The sequence below is a fragment of the Streptopelia decaocto genome (genome assembly GCF_964273445.1).
Source record: "Streptopelia decaocto genome assembly, chromosome: 7".
Classification (NCBI taxonomy): Eukaryota; Metazoa; Chordata; class Aves; order Columbiformes; family Columbidae; genus Streptopelia; species Streptopelia decaocto.
The window spans coordinates 67,039,703-67,056,201 of record NC_138661.1 but is presented as its reverse complement, the minus strand read 5'-3'; the positions used below and the strand labels follow the sequence as shown (position 1 = coordinate 67,056,201).

At 58.1% G+C, this 16,499-nt stretch overlaps 1 protein-coding gene across 2 annotated transcripts in view; it reads right to left on the bottom strand.

Annotated features, from left to right (window-relative positions):
- Window positions 1-204: 204 nt before the first annotated feature.
- The window catches only part of KDM2A (lysine demethylase 2A), a 42,060-nt gene continuing 25,765 nt past the window's right edge, over window positions 205-16,499 (bottom strand). The window contains exons 11-22 of one of the 2 annotated variants that reach the window (XM_082059263.1): window positions 16,281-16,396; window positions 15,090-15,216; window positions 13,232-13,653; window positions 7,618-7,701; window positions 6,219-6,485; window positions 5,894-6,025; window positions 5,732-5,821; window positions 4,647-5,359; window positions 3,484-3,647; window positions 3,013-3,171; window positions 2,697-2,912; window positions 205-2,560 (exon numbers count right to left, since the gene is read on the bottom strand). In XM_082059263.1, coding sequence (XP_081915389.1) covers window positions 2,379-2,560; window positions 2,697-2,912; window positions 3,013-3,171; window positions 3,484-3,647; window positions 4,647-5,359; window positions 5,732-5,821; window positions 5,894-6,025; window positions 6,219-6,485; window positions 7,618-7,701; window positions 13,232-13,653; window positions 15,090-15,216; window positions 16,281-16,396 — 2,672 coding nt within the window. In that variant the 3' untranslated portion in view covers window positions 205-2,378. Of the gene's footprint in view, window positions 2,561-2,696; window positions 2,913-3,012; window positions 3,172-3,483; window positions 3,648-4,646; window positions 5,360-5,731; window positions 5,822-5,893; window positions 6,026-6,218; window positions 6,486-7,617; window positions 7,702-8,979; window positions 9,219-13,231; window positions 13,654-15,089; window positions 15,217-16,280; window positions 16,397-16,499 lie in introns of those variants that run through there. The other variant, XM_082059264.1, reaches the window with a different exon arrangement.

The window sequence follows — 16,499 nt, the reverse complement described above, 5'->3', positions numbered from 1 at the left end:
ACAGCTCTCCCGTCCCTGCGCTACTCACGATATATTCTGAGCAAGACCCTCTCTAAACAAAAACCAGTATTGCAGAACGCTTAGGAATCGAAAAATCAAACCAAAACAACAACCAAAATGAACTTAAATTAGAAGAAGCCACGGAGCTCCCCCCCCTGCGACCCCCAACCCAAACCGCCCCCACGGAGACAGCGCAAGACGTGGTTTTGCTTTTTACCCTTAATGCTTACATTTAATTTTAAAGCACAAACATCAGAGATGGACTCTAAATCGCCAACAAAAAAATATATATTTACAATATTTCTCCAAGAAGGGGAGGGGGGGGGAAGGAGGAGAGAGGGAAACAAACGGGGGAGAAATCGAAACGAAACCGAAAAACACAACCAAACCCTTAAACAAGTGACTTTTCTCGCGGGAGGTGTCGCTCGGGAGCACTCTGGGTTGCTTTTAAATCACTAAGTGATTTCTTTTTTTAATATATATAAATTCTCTTTCTCTCTTCCATGTGGAGTCTCAGCCCCTGGGGGCGGTGGCGGGAGCAGGGGTGACAATCCCGAGGGCGCGCGGCCGGGAGGGGACACGTGGGGACGGGTCCCTCGCCGCCCGCCCCCCGCTCGGCTCTACCCCAGGGGATAGTCTTAAAAATTGTTTGTATTTCTCATTGCAAAAATCAAGGAAAAAAAAAATCAATCCAAAGGAAAAATAAAAGCTTTTGATTCTTCCACCGTCTGGTCACGGGAGCCACCAGGAGAGACTAAGGCTGAAGGTTCCCCCCCCGGCCGCGGCTTCTCTGCTCGGCCTCTCGCCCGGGATGCGTTTTTTAGCGCAAATAAACCCCGCACCGAACCCTCCGGAATCCCCACGGCAAAAGTTGTCCCTCGTCCCCAAGGCGCTGTGGCGCTGGCCCCTCGCATCCCCCGGGGATGGGGACGTGCCGCCAGCCCACCTTCTCCTCCCTTATTGCTTTGGGGCGGCGGGGCTGCCTCCCTGCCCCTCGCCGGCCTGTCCGGGGCTGGGGACAGGTGACACCGGGGACAGGTGACACTGGGGGTGACACGCTTTGTGCTATCATCTGTACACGCTGCCAGGGGGTTGGGGGGGGCCGGGGGGTCCTGACACCAGGCCGGGGGGACGGGGAGCGTCCGGTCACAGGCAGGACAGGGAGGGAAATAAAATAGTGACCCAAAAGAAGATTCCGACTTTTTTTTTTTTCCTTTCTTTTTTCTTTTTAGTTTTTTTTGTTCTTTTTGTTTGTTTGTTTTCTTTTTTTTTTTCCTTTTTTTCCTTTTTTTTTTTTGTTTTTTTTTAAAGTGCACAAGCTCTCCGCTGCCCTGGAGAGACGTTCTTTGGACCGACCATTCATTGCAAAGGAAAACGGCAGCTAAAAGGAGGGCGAGGAAGGAGAGGACAATGCAGTGGGGGGGGACACACACACGGGACATTCGTGCCAGTTCGGTCCCAGGCCGGACAAAGCCACCTTCGTCCCTCCGGCCGCGGTGGCCCTCGAGTGCTTTGCGATGCTGGGGGAGGAAGAGGAGGCAGCTCCCGGCCCCCCCGGGCGCTCACTCAACCCTGGATGATGCTTTTCCCCGAGTCCTCCCTGAGCTCCGATGGACCTGGGGGGTTTGTTCCCTGCTCCCAATCAACACCTGGCCCCTGGGACAGAGGGGACACTGGAGGGGACACTGAGGGGGTACACAGCTGCCCCAAAGTGGAAGTGCACCATCCCCCACGGGGTAGGGGCACAACGGGCTGCAAACCGCCCCATTTCTGGCCACTGTGTGGCCAGGGAACCCCGACCCCCTGGCTGGGGGGGTCCTGCCCTGCTCAAATGCGTGAAAATTGGGGGAGAAGAAGGGGGAGCGATTGCAGCCCCCCCTCCAGCCAGACAAGGGAAACCGTCAGGGGGAGGTTTTGTTCCAGCTCTGCTCCTGCTTCCTTGGAGAGACCTTGACCCTCAAGCTTTGTGCTACCGGGGAAGTGACAAGTGTTTTCAAGGCGAGGATACGACGGGGAGGAGGGGGAAAAGCTGGGGGGGGGGGGGGAAGAGGGTGCCCCGTTTCTCTGCACAGAGATCTCTATTCCAACCTCCGCCGTGGGAGCGGCCAAGCCTCCGCGCCGAGGCTCCCCTGCCATTTCTTTTTGCCCGTTCCTCCTCTGGTACTGGCCAGCCTGGCGGGACATCTTCATTGGCAGAAGTCCCGGGGGAGGAGGAGGAGGAAGGACGGTCGGAGCACCGGCCCTGCCTGCCGAATCGCGTGGGAGGCAGCGGCAGGACGCAGAGGGCAAGGTGGGGACGTGGAGGAGCGGTTCTCCGAGAGGGGTGGGATGGGCTCTTGTTTTGTTTCCTTCTCCTCAGTCTGCCCCGGGGAGGGTCTCTAGCTGATTTTTTGGATCAGCTTCTCATCGGACAGGCAGTAGAGGCTGTTGATGGACAGGTCCGAGATGAAGTGCTCACAGGCTTTGCGGGTGATCTGTTTGCAACCTCGTAGGTCGATAAGAGTGACGTTGGAGATGCGACGCAGGTACAGCAAGGCCTGGTCCGTCAGCTTATTGCAGCCTGCGGGGAGATGAGAAGAAGAGTGAGCTAAGAGGAAGAATGAGCTGCAAGGCCCCCATGAAGCTGAGCTCCCACGTCAAGCAGGGAATGAGCCGCTTTCCGACGGTTCCTCGGCCGCCCAGAGCATCGTACCCACCTGCCATGTTGAGCTCGGTGAGGGAATTGCGTGTGGAAGAGCCCACGGCTGTGAGGAGGTTGGCCGACTGGTCCGTAAGGTGGTTGCAGTGGCTGAGGTCGAGGCGGGAGAGCAGGGGCATATGGCGGATGATCAGCCGCAGCGTGGCGTCGGTGATATCCAGGCCGGCGAGCCGGAAATCAATCATGTTGCGGAGTTTACTGCGATTGTCCTGACCTGCAAAATGGGAGAGAAGATGAACGGTGGACTGTCTGTTTGGGATCTGGCATCACCTCCCTGCTCGGCACTTGGCTTATCACCCCAGGCAACTGCTTACTGGGTTTGTCTGTCGGCGGCGTGAGTAAATCCCGGATCTGAGGGTCCTTGATTCCTACTGCCCACCGAAGATCGAGGGTCCTGAGAAGGGGGCAGCTGGAGGTACTGAGAGCACAGACCGCAGACCAGGAACAGCCCGCTAAAATGAGGTCTTTCAGGCCTGCCGGGAGAAGGGAGGGAGGGAACAAGTCAGACAGGCTCTGTCAGCTCTGAGGAGTCTCAACCTCAACCGTTTTTTCTGCAGGCGCATGAGGAAGCAGCTCCCCATCCTGCCTGGGGTGGGACAGGGAGCCAGGTGCTCTAAGGGAGGGGTTAACACAGCAGAAGGAAACCACATCGCTCCCAGGTGATGGGACCCAGGCACCCAGGAGATTTTGGGGTGCAGAGCCCGTCTCCGGCTGTGCTCCAGCCATCGGGAAGCCCCGGAGCAGCCCGGTGGCAGCCGCAGGGCCCCCTCGCCATCCCCGCTCACCTGGCAGCCTGTTGACGAGCCACGTAAGCTGTTTTTTGGAGATATTGGTCCAGCTGAGGTCGAGGCTGACCGGTTGTCTTTTGATGATGCCGCTCAGCGCCTGGGGGGTGATGGACTTGCACCTGCTCAAATCTATCTTTGTCCACAATCTCTTGTCACAGCACCTGGGGACAAGGACAAGGTTGAAAGTTGAATCCCGAGAGGCCCGTGGGACAAGTGACAAGCGGCAGGTCGCCCGACTTCAGGGAGAAGCCCAGCCCTGGGCTCCCTGAACACCTGGGAGGTTGCTGGGGGTGTCTGGCCACCCAGGGATGCCCAGAGCAGCCCCAGACGGGGTTTTGCTGCCACGTAACAAGACTCTGAGTCGCAGCTGTCGGGCATGTCCCCTCCCGGGTGCTCCTCCCATCAGGGCAAAGATTGTAAGCATCCTCACTCCCAGCAAGGAAAACACGCATCCTGGTCCCACCCCGCGGCCTCGGCAGGAGCTGCGACAGAGCCCAGAGGTGGCACAAACTCCTCCTCTCCCCCGGGACACCCAGGATCCAATACCCCTGAAGGTGCCACAGCGGTGGCAGGTGGGGGGACACTGCCCATACCGCACCACTCCCACCGGCTGCTGATCAAAGCGAGCGCTCCTTTCCCATCGTGCCGTTCCCGCTGCTCGGCGGTTAGAAACCTCCCAGTTTCCAGTCCCCAGTTAGAAACCTCCCAGTTTCCAGTCCCCGTCTGTTCCCAAGCCCTCCATCTCCAGCTGTCCCAGTGCCAGCATTGTCTTCTGCTGGCCCCCCCCCGAGGGGTTTCCAGCCAGTAAAGCCATCCCCGCCTCCCACTGCCTGTTACTGGGAGGCCGAGGCGGGATGGGAGGCAGGGAAGGGCAAGGACCACAAATGGGATCGTCACCTCGCAAGGACACAGCGGGGACACAGGTGCTCAGGTGACAGAACAGTCTCCCAAGAGTGGACAGGAGGAAGGCAGAAAAGGGACAATAAAGAGCAAAGCACATATGGCAACGGCAGCAGACGGATACGGGGTCTGAGGGCAAGTGCCAGCTCTGGGCAGGGCGTCCCGTCCCCCTTTTCCCTCTGGCTGCCCATCAGGCTGTCCAGGGGTGAGGACGTGTCCCTGGCTGTGTCCTCCAAACCACCACGTGTCCCCACACTCACCACTTGTACCAGGTCTTGCACACCCGCATGCACTCGCAGAGCTCCCTGCGGGTGAGGTAGCGGAAGACGGACATCCACACCTCGCGCTGCATCCAGCTCTCCTCGCCCTCCTGCCCCCGGCCCCCGCGGCCGTTGAGCCGGGCTGCCCCCCCTTCCTCCGTGTTCTCGTCCTCGTCCTCGTCCTCCTCCTCATCCTCCTCGGCAGCCGTTTCCTCCTCCCCCCCACCCCGCAGGGGCATCCGTGCCGGCGCGTGGCGCATGACCACGCGGGGAGAGTGCTGCAGGTTGGCGGAGGAGGCCGTGATGGCTTGGAGCTTGGGGACGATGGAAGTGCCGTGGACGTCTTTGGTGGGACGCTGGAGCGTGACGGTGAGGTAGGAGCCGTGCAGCTTGGCCTTCTCCACCTCTGACAGCTCCTTCTTGCCGCTGGGATTGTTCTCTTTCTCCCTCACCATGGTTCTCTCGGTGGCCTGGAGCCGCAGGAGCTGCCGCCGCTTGAAGCGCTCGTCTCTGCTGGCGCTGTGGTGGTCGCTGGGGCCGGCTCCCGGCGACGAGCGCGTCACCACGCCGCGCGGGGACGCGGGGTCGTGGATCAGCTGCAGCATGGGGGTGGGCGAGTTGGGCGGGGGGGTCAGGGGCTCCTCGCAACTCCGCAGGGGCCGCAGCACCTTGGTTTGCGCCGTGTCGTCGTCGCTCTCCTCCACCTTCCGCTTCTGCGGGGAAGCGGGGCCACAGGTTAGCGGGGATGGAGCCACAGGAGGCTGGGGAACACACCCCCCAATCCTCAGGGCAACAGCAGCTGTGCCCAGTATCACCAGTGTCCACTCACACCAGCAACCAGTATTTTTCCCTTCCCCTTCACAAAAAGGGAACTGGACTGTGGCAGGAAGCTGCCAGACCCCCCAAGCGCTGCTGCACTGCACCTCAAACAATCTCCACGCTCACTGGTCACCTCCCAACTGGTCCCCTGGATCACACTGGGGCCTGCCTGCCCTCCAGCCCCCTCTTGATGAACACCGGCTCTCCTTTAGTAGCAGGGTGGAGGACACGCATCCTGCTTTGCCACAGCGCGGCTCGTCTCGTACCTGGCCCTTCTCTGCGTCGTCACCCTGGTAGCACTTGGGGCACTCCCAGCAGTTGGGGAGCTCGTCGTTGAGCAGCCCTTCCCCGTCCATCTGCCAAGAGAAGCGGGCGGTGAGCAGGAGTCCTTCCCCGCGGCCAACCCCCCTGTGCCCGGCGCTGCTCACCTGCAGACAGCCGGGGTGAACGATCTCGTTGCAGATGCAGCACTCCATGAGCTTCTTCTCAAAGTCCTGCGAGTCCTCGTTCTGATCCACCTCCCCGCAAAGTGCACACGTGACCGAGTGAGGTAGCCTGGGCTACAAAGGAAAGCAAGGGTGAAACCAGGGCAAGGTGACACAGCCTTCCTCCTTTCCTCTTCCTCTCCACCTGAATCATGGGGATGGAGCCAACTATCCCCCAGAAATCAAACTCGGTCCTTGTCCTCCTCTCCCTGACCCTGATCCGCCACACAGAATCGCTTCTGAGGAAAGAACCAAGCCGTAGACTCACCGCTAAGCACTGCCGAAGGACGCAGGACTGCTTCATGCGGCCAGGCCCGCCAAACTTCTTCATGTCCCTGCAGTAGTGGCACATGCCACACTCGCCCTGCATGCACGCCTTGCATTTTCGGCACCGCACCCGCCTCCGCCTGGCGCCCGACACGATGGGAGAGACCGTGGACCTGACAGGCGTCGGGCGAGGGGTTGGCTTCATGGTGTGCGGCTTGGTGATGGGGATGGTGGGCAGGCGCACCCTCAGCCGGGCCTGGAGCTTTAGCTGGGAACACAAACAGAGAGGGAAATGGTGTGTGATGAGCGAACTGCTGCATTCAGCTCAGATCAGGGAGCCTCCGATCTCCGGCTCCCTGGCTGCGAGCTCAGATAACGCAGCAGAGCAGCCACGCTCCCTCGCTGCTCTGCAAACAAAGGAGCCAGTTGCTCCAGAGCTCTCCTTCCTCCCGGCCCCACGCTGGGAGGCAGAAATGGGGCCAAAAGGGGCTGCTGAGCCCAAAAAGCATCGCGCTGCTCCAACAACAGCCACTCTTCTGAGGTGAGGAATGACAGAGTCCACCCGGGCGGTCAGAAAGGCTGTCCCCAGTGCGTGCCACCCCGAGATCTCCAGCAGTGCCATGAGCCACCATGGGTGACATCAGCCCTCACAGCAAACACTCCAGCTGCGGAACCTTCTGGGATTGGCCATGCACACCATGGCTGACGGGTTTGGGATGGGCAGGCACCCAAAAAACGCAGCAAAAGGACAGGGTCAGGGATGCACCAAGTATGTGGGTGCTGCACCCAAAGCGTGCCGACTTCTCCAAGTCTCTTCTCCCAGAAAAGCTGCCCAAGATGCTCGTGCTGCTCAAACTGGCACCTCCAAGAGGCTAGTCTGTCTCCTGACATGCAGATGGCATGTCGCCTGCCCTTCCCAGCACCGTGGGGTCCTGCTCTCCGCACACGCCTGCCCGAGAGCCCATCTCTGGCAGGAAGGAAACCGTGACCTGCGGGATCCGTCCTGGCGGCTGGGGGATGGCAGCCTGCGAAGGGGAAGCCCGGCCAGTGCACCCGCTCCTCGCCCCCCTCTGCCCCATGAGCTCAGCCCGGGCCCAGCTTTGGGCCCTGGGTCACACACCAGGGACACACCAAAAGGTCCCTTTCCTAAGAAATTGGCTGCTACCTGTAGGTAGAGACCCCCAGGAGGAAAGAGCTGGTTAGAGGATCAGCTCTTCCAAAACTGCAGAGCTCCCTCCATCTCTGAGCACAAATGAGGGGCTGGAGAACACAGAGCAGCTGGGGCTGACCCAGTGTAACCAGTGTGGTGGGAGATGATCACCATGGTGGTGTGGGCCAGGGCAGGTTCCCAGCTCAACCACATGTGATACCCACCCAGGTCCCCTCCTCGCAGCTCCTACCTTATCTCTCTTGGGCCACTGGACGATGGGGATGCCTGTAAGTGCCAGTTTGGGGTCGCTGTTTGCGTATTCTTCTAGCAGCAGCTAATGGAGAGAGAGAGAGGAGGAAAAAATTAAAAGAGACAAAAAGCACAGGTGTGAGCAGAGCGAAACAAGGCTCCAAGCAGATGCCAAGGCCAACACGCTTCCAATGCGGCTGGGAAGGAGCCCTCCCCAACACCCACGAGCAACGATCCCTCCCCACGTTAGACAGACAAGCTCCGTCGAGTCGATCTGCCCGAGCGCTTTCATCAACTGTGTTTCAGCCCCGAGGCCCCGCGCTGCACAGTGGCTGGGGGACAGCGCCAAGCTTTTGGAATTTGGGGGTATTTACAGGGGAAGAAGCACAAGGGTCCCTTCGTGTTCCCTCAGGGAGGAGGCGGCTGGAGGGGCAGTGGGGCTGGATGCGGTGCCCGGTACAAGCTGCTGGGTAGCCAAGAGCTGCCCCTCTGCGCTTTTGGGGGTTTGGCTTTGACTCTGACACAAAACATCCCTCGGCACCAATCGGGTGGACACGCTGTCCTATGGCACAACGGGTGCCCTGGCTTTTGGTGGATGGGGGTGCTCCTTGTGCTCCCCTCACTGCCATTTCAGCCCTCTCCATCGCAGCCCCCTCCCTACTGAAATTTGCGGGTTGCAAAGGTGCTTTATTTACTCGGTGTTGCCATGGCTACGCCGGCAGCATCCCCACGCGTGCTGCTTCCCGCTGCCAGGCAGGACCAGGGACCCGCCGTGTCCCCTGCGGGGCTGCCCGGTCCCCAGGGTGAGCGCCCCGGCCCCGCGCGGCTTTTTGGGGCTCCCCCACCCTCTGTGGGCGGCTGCAGGAAGCGCGGCCGTCCCTCGGCTCCCCGGCAGCGCAGCATGCTGCCTACAGCCCTTCCGCCTCCCCGGAGCACCCGCCGAAAGGAAAGGTCAGGGGCTGGGGGTTTAAAAACACAGATCCCTGCGGGCAGGGAACTGCAGCCTCCCCCTGCCTGGGGCACCGCGGGGGCTCCAGCGCGCTCTGAGGTGGGGGGACAAGGCGATGTGGGGGGGCACCTGGCTCGGAGATGGGGTGGGTGACAGCCCCTCGTCCTCTGTGACCCTTCGTGCTGTGGCTGGGGGGACAAGGCGGACCCTGAGGACACACCGCATGTGTCCCCGGCCAGCAGGAACTCGGCACCGGCGAGCGCGCCTCAAAGACGGGGGGAGGCGAGTCCAAGCGCCACCCGGGGACCCCTCCAGGGAAACAGGGGTCCCCCCGCGGTCCTCTCCCACCCCGGCTGTGTCCGGAGCGTCCCCGCGTCCCCCTACCCGTCCCGCGAGCGTTGCCAACTGCCTGACCTTGCACCTCTGGAGCTGCCGAGACTCCGGGGCGAAGTTTGCCGAGCCCTCTTTGTTTCACTGCGAGGTTTGGGGGGGCCCCCCCGCTCCCCCAGACACCTCCAGGGGTTGGCTCAGGCTGAGCGGACCCTAACCGGAGCCCTGGTCTTCGGGGACATGGCTGGGGGAGCGGACGCACCCCCCACCCCGAGCGTCCCCCGCTTCTCCCCTGCTCCGGCAACCGCGCCGGCAACCGCGTGTTCCTCCCGAGCCCTTGGGCAGCGGCGGCAGCGGCTTCCTGAGCTTGAAACAATGCTGCTGCGTCACCCACATGCGGTTCCCAGCAATGCTTTGCAACGGGAAGATGGCAGAAGAGAGAGAGAGAGAGAAAAAAAAAGCGAGCGAACGAGCAGGGAGGGCAGAGCCGTTCTGCTGCAGAGCCGGGAGGGGCCGGCACGGCCGGCTGGCGCCGTGCGGATTGGCGCAGGGAGCGGGCGGCACGACCCACCGTCCTCCCTCCCGCTGCCCCCGCCAGCGGAGACGCCGGGGGCCGGGGTCCCCTGGGAGAGCCCCGACCCCAGCCCAGCCTCCCCACCCCCTCCCTTTTGTCTTTTCCGAGGTGGGTTTTGGGGTTCATCCTCCAGCAGAAACCCAAGGGGATCTAAGAGATTGGCGTGAGTAATGAGAAACGGCTTTTAATCAATGCAAGGGGGATGAGCCCCCCAAAAACATGGGATCGCAGTGACTGTACCTGCACCTTCCCCACCTGGATGCACGAATCTTCCCTGACAAATATCTCGGCAAGTTTGGGAGCAGCCCAAGTCCCAAAGCCACCGGTGACCTCGCCACTAGAGGGGGACAAACCCACACCGGGCCAAGCAAGGGGTCCCCAAGCAGCCCCAGCTCCATGAGACCCTCCAAAACCCAGCTACAGAACCCCGCAACAAAAATGGAGGAAACTCTTGAAATAGAGCAAAGCATCTGCAGGCAACCTTGGCTTTTGTCCCTCATGTCCCCAGAGAGCCCAGGAAGCCACAGGGACACTGTGACCAGACACCTGGGTCTGTCGCCCACTGAACTGTCAACAACACCCTTGGGCCCCAGGGATCTCACGCTGGGGACACGTCGCCATCCGTCACATCGCCAAGGTCAAGCACATCAGATGGGAGCATTTCAGGCAGACGGGACCCACAGGAGGGGCAGACCAGACGTTTGCAGAGGAGGGAGAAGATGGTTCTGATCATGGGGAGACCCGGCACAACACAGATGCCAGACCACAGGCTCTCAGATGTGGTCCTGGAAACACAATCTGCACCTCTAGAAGCTTCTTTTGTTTCTACAATGCTTGAGGCTTCAACACCTCCAGGCAGAGCCCGAACAGAACCTGTGGGTGACACGGTCCAAACGTGGGCTCAGCTCCCCACGAGTCAGCCAAGAGCAGGTCTGACAGCTCTAGGGCCTCACAGACCATCCTGCTCCTCTGAAGTCAAAATGATGGAAACCAGGGGCCAGAAGCGACGGACAGAGCAGCCAAAAGACAACGGGACCTCTCAGAAGTTCCGTCTTTGCCAGTGATCCTTCCAACAGCCCCAGTCCAGACCATGCACGGTGGCATCACCAAACACACGGAGATTTTTCAGCAAGACATCAGCACTACAAGGCAACGTCTTAGCCTCATTTTGTGCAGGACCGGGAGCCTTTCGATTTCTGTGGGCTCTCCCATTGAAGCCGCCGGAGCAGCTCTTGGTCACCAATTCAGAAGGCAGCGACATGGCGTCACCAGTTTTTCAAGGACAGGCAAAGCTAGAAGGGTTAAGGAGACACAGAGGTGGTGACATGTTGTTCTTATAGAAGCTGCCTGACACAGGATGTGTTTATGGAGTCTCAGTGGACTGACAGTCCCGCCACGGAGCTGGAAGAACATCTTTGTCACATCCACCCATCTTCTCTGTCATCAAAGGAGAACAACTTTGTCGCGTCCCACCATGTGACAGCTCCAGGCTCGAGTCATGACAGGACCCAGAAGGGGATTTCTTCATGTGACCCAACACACAGACCTCCCCAAGTCACGATCGCCACACAAGAGGCTGTGGGAAGAGGCAGAATTTTCCTGCTCCGTGCCTGGGGACGCTGGTGGGACGTTTGGTGTGACGGGCAGACTGAGCTGCCAGGTCACCACCTGCAGGTCTGGGCTCTACGATGAGAAAATGCCATGTTCTGATCCCAAATAAACACACAGGCCACAGCCACAGAAGCCTTACACAACACAGCACCTGCCTAACCGGACACGGCTACGTCGTGACGGCACCAAAGCACTGAAAACATGGTGGTTCTCCGCTTGTCTAGAGCGAGTCCTTCCTGACGGTCCTGTTGGCCAGACCCCAGGCTCGTTTGTGACCTAATTTGGTGGGAAATGGATGAAGAGAAGTGATCCAGGTCTGGGGGGCAGCTCCACATGGATCACGTCTCCAAGAGCTGGGCAGGAGCATCAGGACAAGCCTGGCAAAGGGAAGAGCTGAGCTTAGACACAGCCAGGGTAGGACTGCGTTCTGTGCAGCTGTGCAATGACACAGAAGCTGTTAGAGGAGGAATTTGTACCCAAGTTTACAAAGGAAACATGACCAAAATAGGATCTGTACCCCACATCATGAATTGTGGATGTGTGGACGGCCACTTCATGCCTTTAGCTTGGTAACAACTTCTGACTTAAACAAACAAACAAAGGTCTTCTCCATACAAGGTGCTGATAATGAAAATGAAACCTTCACTCATTGGGTTGTTCAATGAGCAGATCAGTTAAAAGGTTCAGCTCAAAACACCTGACCCCTTTTCAGGTTTTCTAAGCCAACCTTCACCTCCCAGTTCCACCACCTTGATGGAAAATGCAAATTTTGAAAGTTTGCTGTGGTTTGCCAAACTCGCCCTGTGTTCTCCAGACGCTGCAGTCTGACGACTGAGGATTTTGGTGCCTCCAGGATGCCCTGGAGCACCGGTCGCTGAGGGACAGTGTCCTGCAGCTCAGGATCCTTCTGAACCTCAGAGGACAACCAGCTTTAAGGAGTAAATCCTTCAGGGAAGCTGTTTTTCTGAGCGGACTGCAGGGACTGCCACCCGCAGCTCATCTGCGAGGTACAACCAGACACAGGGTCGCAATGAACCCACTGACACACGTCCTGCGGCTCCAGAACGTAACGGGGTCCTTTGAAGAGGTCTCAAAACCCAGCAGAACATCGACAACTTTGAATGCCTTTGAAATACCCACCGCACGATACCAGCTTTGCTTTCTTAGCATGCACAGCTCAAAGACTGAGTTTTCTCCAGAGCATCATATAGTCCATGGTGAGGCCAAGGCCACCCCACGCACTGCACAAAGGCCTCGGCACACACAAAAAAGCCGCAAAAACCCCATAATTACAGTCCCCTAATAGCACCCACTTCTTCAGCCGAGCTCCACCAGAGCTTGGCATGAAACAACAGCCCGCCCAGGGATGCCAGAGCTGCGTCCTCTGCTCCAGACGCAGCAGAGCATCCGACTTACCAAAAAAATCAGCGCTTGGAAAAGAAACACAACAGCACAACACCCACAGTTGTGTCTGGATGTCAGGCTTCCTACAGACAAGCACCGAACAGATCATCATCAGCAAGGTTGGGAGAGAAAGGTGACGGTGGTTTTAGGGACTAAAATGGACTTTTGGGGAACAGAGTGAGGCTGATATTCTCACTTCAGTGCTGGAAGGGCTAAAACCCTGAAGCTCAAAGAGCCAACTCAACAGGCTTGGCAGATACAGCTCTGGGTTTAAAGCAAAGTAGGGGGAAAAGAAAATAAAGACACATATAACCTCAGGTCAAACAACCTGAACATGGCCAAAGGCACCTGGAGCAAGGAAAGGGCTCCAGCTGTCCCAGTGTCCAGCAGCTCAAGGTGTCCACGGGTAGAACTGGCAACAAGCTGCAAACGAGCACGTCTTGCACTGACACCCGTAAGGGACGCAGAGGGGTCTCAGCCACAATGGCTGGGAACAGCTACTGCCCCAATCCAAAATCCAAGCCTGTCCCTCAGCATCAGCTGGTGCAACATTTGCCTCATGTAGAAGAAGAGGACACCAGATCTGCAGACACATCAACCCTTTGCCCCAGGATGGGGATACGGTCAAGCGCAAGCACAGTTTCCACATGGGGAAATGCTTTTCCACCTCTGACGCTGGAATAAAGCGGATGCACCCCGATGGCCCCAAAAAAAGGCAGCACTCACAGCTCCCTCCCGCTCGCATACCTTGACGTCAGCAATGAGGGCGTCCTCGTCCTCGATGCCGGTGGGAACGCACTTCTTGTGCAGGGGGAGTGACTCCAGTTTGTCCACGAGGCAGCGCAGCCCCTCCAGCTCAAACTGCGTCAGATGCACCTTCCTGCTCTTGCGCGGGCTGCCCCCGCTCGGCTCCCAGGCCTGGCCGTTTTGGGAGCCCCGGCTGGAGTCGGAAGAGTCAATAGACGGGGTCTTCTTCAGACCCGGCAGGCTGCTCCGGCAGCTCTTGCCCAGTTCGTCATAGTCCACATTGGCACCGTTGGCGATGGGGCTGGTGAGAACGGACCGTCTGGTGACAGGTCGCCTGGGTTCCTTCCCTGCTGCATCCTCGTCATCTTCCTCCTCCTCCTCTTCTTCCATGTTCACTGAGTCTGAGGAGCTCAGCTCCATATCTGCCATGATGGAGAAAGAGAGAAGAGCACAGTGACCAATCACTCACAGGAGGCGTTTGGTTTCTAGAGAAACCCCCCCAGGCGCCAGAGATGCTGGAGCAACAGGTACGTACAGGGATAAGGAGAGAGGATGGGGCACGTAGGGGCTGGAAAAGAACAGCTAAAACCCTTTCCCATTCCTGGCTTGTTTTGTGGGAACATGAAGCACGTGACGTGGGAAAACCTCCCAGAGGAAGAGAGAGCAAAGCTCTGGACTGCACTTCACAGAATCTTAGAATGGTTTGGGTTAGATGGGACCTTTAAATATCATCTAATCCAACCCCCCCACCATGAGCAAGAACATCCTTCACTACATCAGGTTGCTCAGAGACCCATCCAACCTGGCTTTGCTTTGGGATCTCCAGCTGTCTGGTCCTGCAAGTGACTTGGGACCTTGATCCCGCTTTCGCAATGGGAGAGAAGAGGACATGGATGCACTAGATGACAGTGAGGTCTCCAAGCCTGAGTGTGCACAATAAAGCACCCTTCCCTGACACTGACAGGGAAGGGGGATCTCTCTGCTCGCTTCCTTTCTCCTCTCTCTTCCTTCACTGCTTTCCAGCCACGCTGCTCAGTGGTACAAGGGTGATGAGGCACCAGAGGCCTCCAGGCAGGAGGAGGACAGAGCGAAACCGAGTGCTGGGAGAGATCTGCAGAGAACCCCAGGACAAGGAGCGTGTCCCTCTGCTAGAGCCCCTTGGACAGGAACTGGGAGCCCCGAAGAGGTTGTGGCTGTGAGGAAAGCGGCCCAGGAGGCAGGACTGACAGCCTCTTGGGGCAGTGAGGACAGATTTGCCTCAAGAGACCATCCAGCTCTCTCCCACCCTGCAGAAGGGTCCCTGTAAGAAATCATCTCTTGAACAAGATGCTTTAACTCCAAGGAGGCCAAACATTCCTCCCTGTGCTCCTTTGCACATAAACTCGAGAGCACTTTAAACTCTGTGTGCAGGAGGGTCTTGATCAGCATGAAAGCATCGCTGCCCTGCAGCAGTGATTACTGCAACCACCCTCCTCCTCTTCTGCGAAACGTTTTGCATGTACCAGCAAGGCCAGGAGCTTCCGTGCTGGTTTTGCAGCTGCAAGAAACCTGGGCCGTTGCAGCGGTGAAGGAGGAAGCAAAAGTCTAGCTAGTTTTGACTTCTTGCTCAAAGAAAAAGAAGTAAATTGCACCTCCTTTGGCCAGTCTGCAACTCCGACTGCTCAGTACAACAAACAGCTAAAAGGGAGGAAATACCCAAAGAAACCACCTTGTGAAACTGGGGAAGTGATGGTCAAGAATTCTTCCCACACAGTCCTCCCCTGCCCCCCCGACAGGATCCCAACAAGAGGGTGCACGAAATCACTTTGATATGTGTGGGGAAGGAACGAGGGCTGGATGGGCAGCGCAGGGGGCTCACCCATGCTGAGCGATTCCTTCTGGAAGTCCTTGGTCAGATGCGAGCGGCTGGTGATGCAGTAGACGTAGCGCTCCAGCACATACCAACACATCTCGTAATAGAAGGGGTAACGAAACTTATTTGGGACCTGCAAAAAAGGCAGGGGATCAGCTCAGGCCTCCTTTGCCAAAGGGCTGCACAGCGATAGCTCTTATTTCTGCAGCCTCAAACCAGAGCAATCCCCTCTGAGAGCCAGGAAACGCATGTCCGTGTGTAACAGCACCATTCCTGCTCCTGGCAGCCTGATGTAATTCTCCTTGCAGATGAATATTATCACCAGGCAGAGCAGAGACCAGGCACTACTCATTTGCAAGCCATTAACGTTTCATTTTTTTCTTTGTTAGGGTTGCAGCTCTTCCCCCACAGACCTCCATCTCATTAGTACAGGAAAAAAAAGCTGCAGATGCCACAAGAGGTTTTGGTTGAAGTTCAAGCCCTCTTCTCAAACCCCAGCACAGCGTCTGACAGTGTTTGAAAGGAAAGGGTTGGTCTATTAAGAGAGTTCAGCTATTTAGCTGAGCGTGATCAGGGCTCTGTCACGTCGGTGATGACAATTCGGGCAGAGACAGAAGATGTCCCTGACCCTGCCGCCTGCATCGCACCTTCCTGAGGCTCCGCTGCCTGGGGGAACTGGGCACACACGTCATCGTCCTACGTCTCATCCGCTCTGGATGACGGTCTGATATCCAAGTGCCAACCCACAGGTCCCGCTGCTGCACCCTGAACTGCTTTGGAGCGGCCAACAGTCCGTCCATCACAGCCCAGGCGTATCCTGAGGCTCCGCTAAGGTGCTGAGCACTGCAGGACCCACATCTCCATGGGGAACAAGCAAGAGCACCCACTTGCCAACTGCATTCTCTGCTCAAGACCTCAGGAAGCCTTTAGTTTTGGTCATCTAAGACCAACACCAAGGTCTAAGACCAACACCAAGCAGCAGCAGAGACTGGGGACAGCACAAAGGAACGTCACAAGCCTCGGTGCACATTGCAGGTTGTCCCCCTGCCCAAGCTCCCGCCTGTAGGTTTAGCAGACTAGGACATCTCGCCTACAGGCAGCTGGAGTTGGAGAAATCTGTCAATGGGGTGAGACCCCCACCCTCGGCTGCGTCCTCCCCACCGTCCCGGGACACCACGTCCTCCCGCAGGTCCTTACCCGTGTCCGGTCCTCGATGCTGTAGATCCGGAGCTGCATAGGGATGTTGAAGCTGTGTAAGAAGTTGCCTCCGAACACCAGCGTGTCCATGGGAGTGTACACAGCATGGATCCAACCTTGGAGGGAAAGCAGAGTTTGAGGAGCCCTTCTGAGCAACGAGGGGAGGTCGAGGTTTCCAAACTGACAGTCCCTACTAATTGGATTCCTTCGCAACCTCTT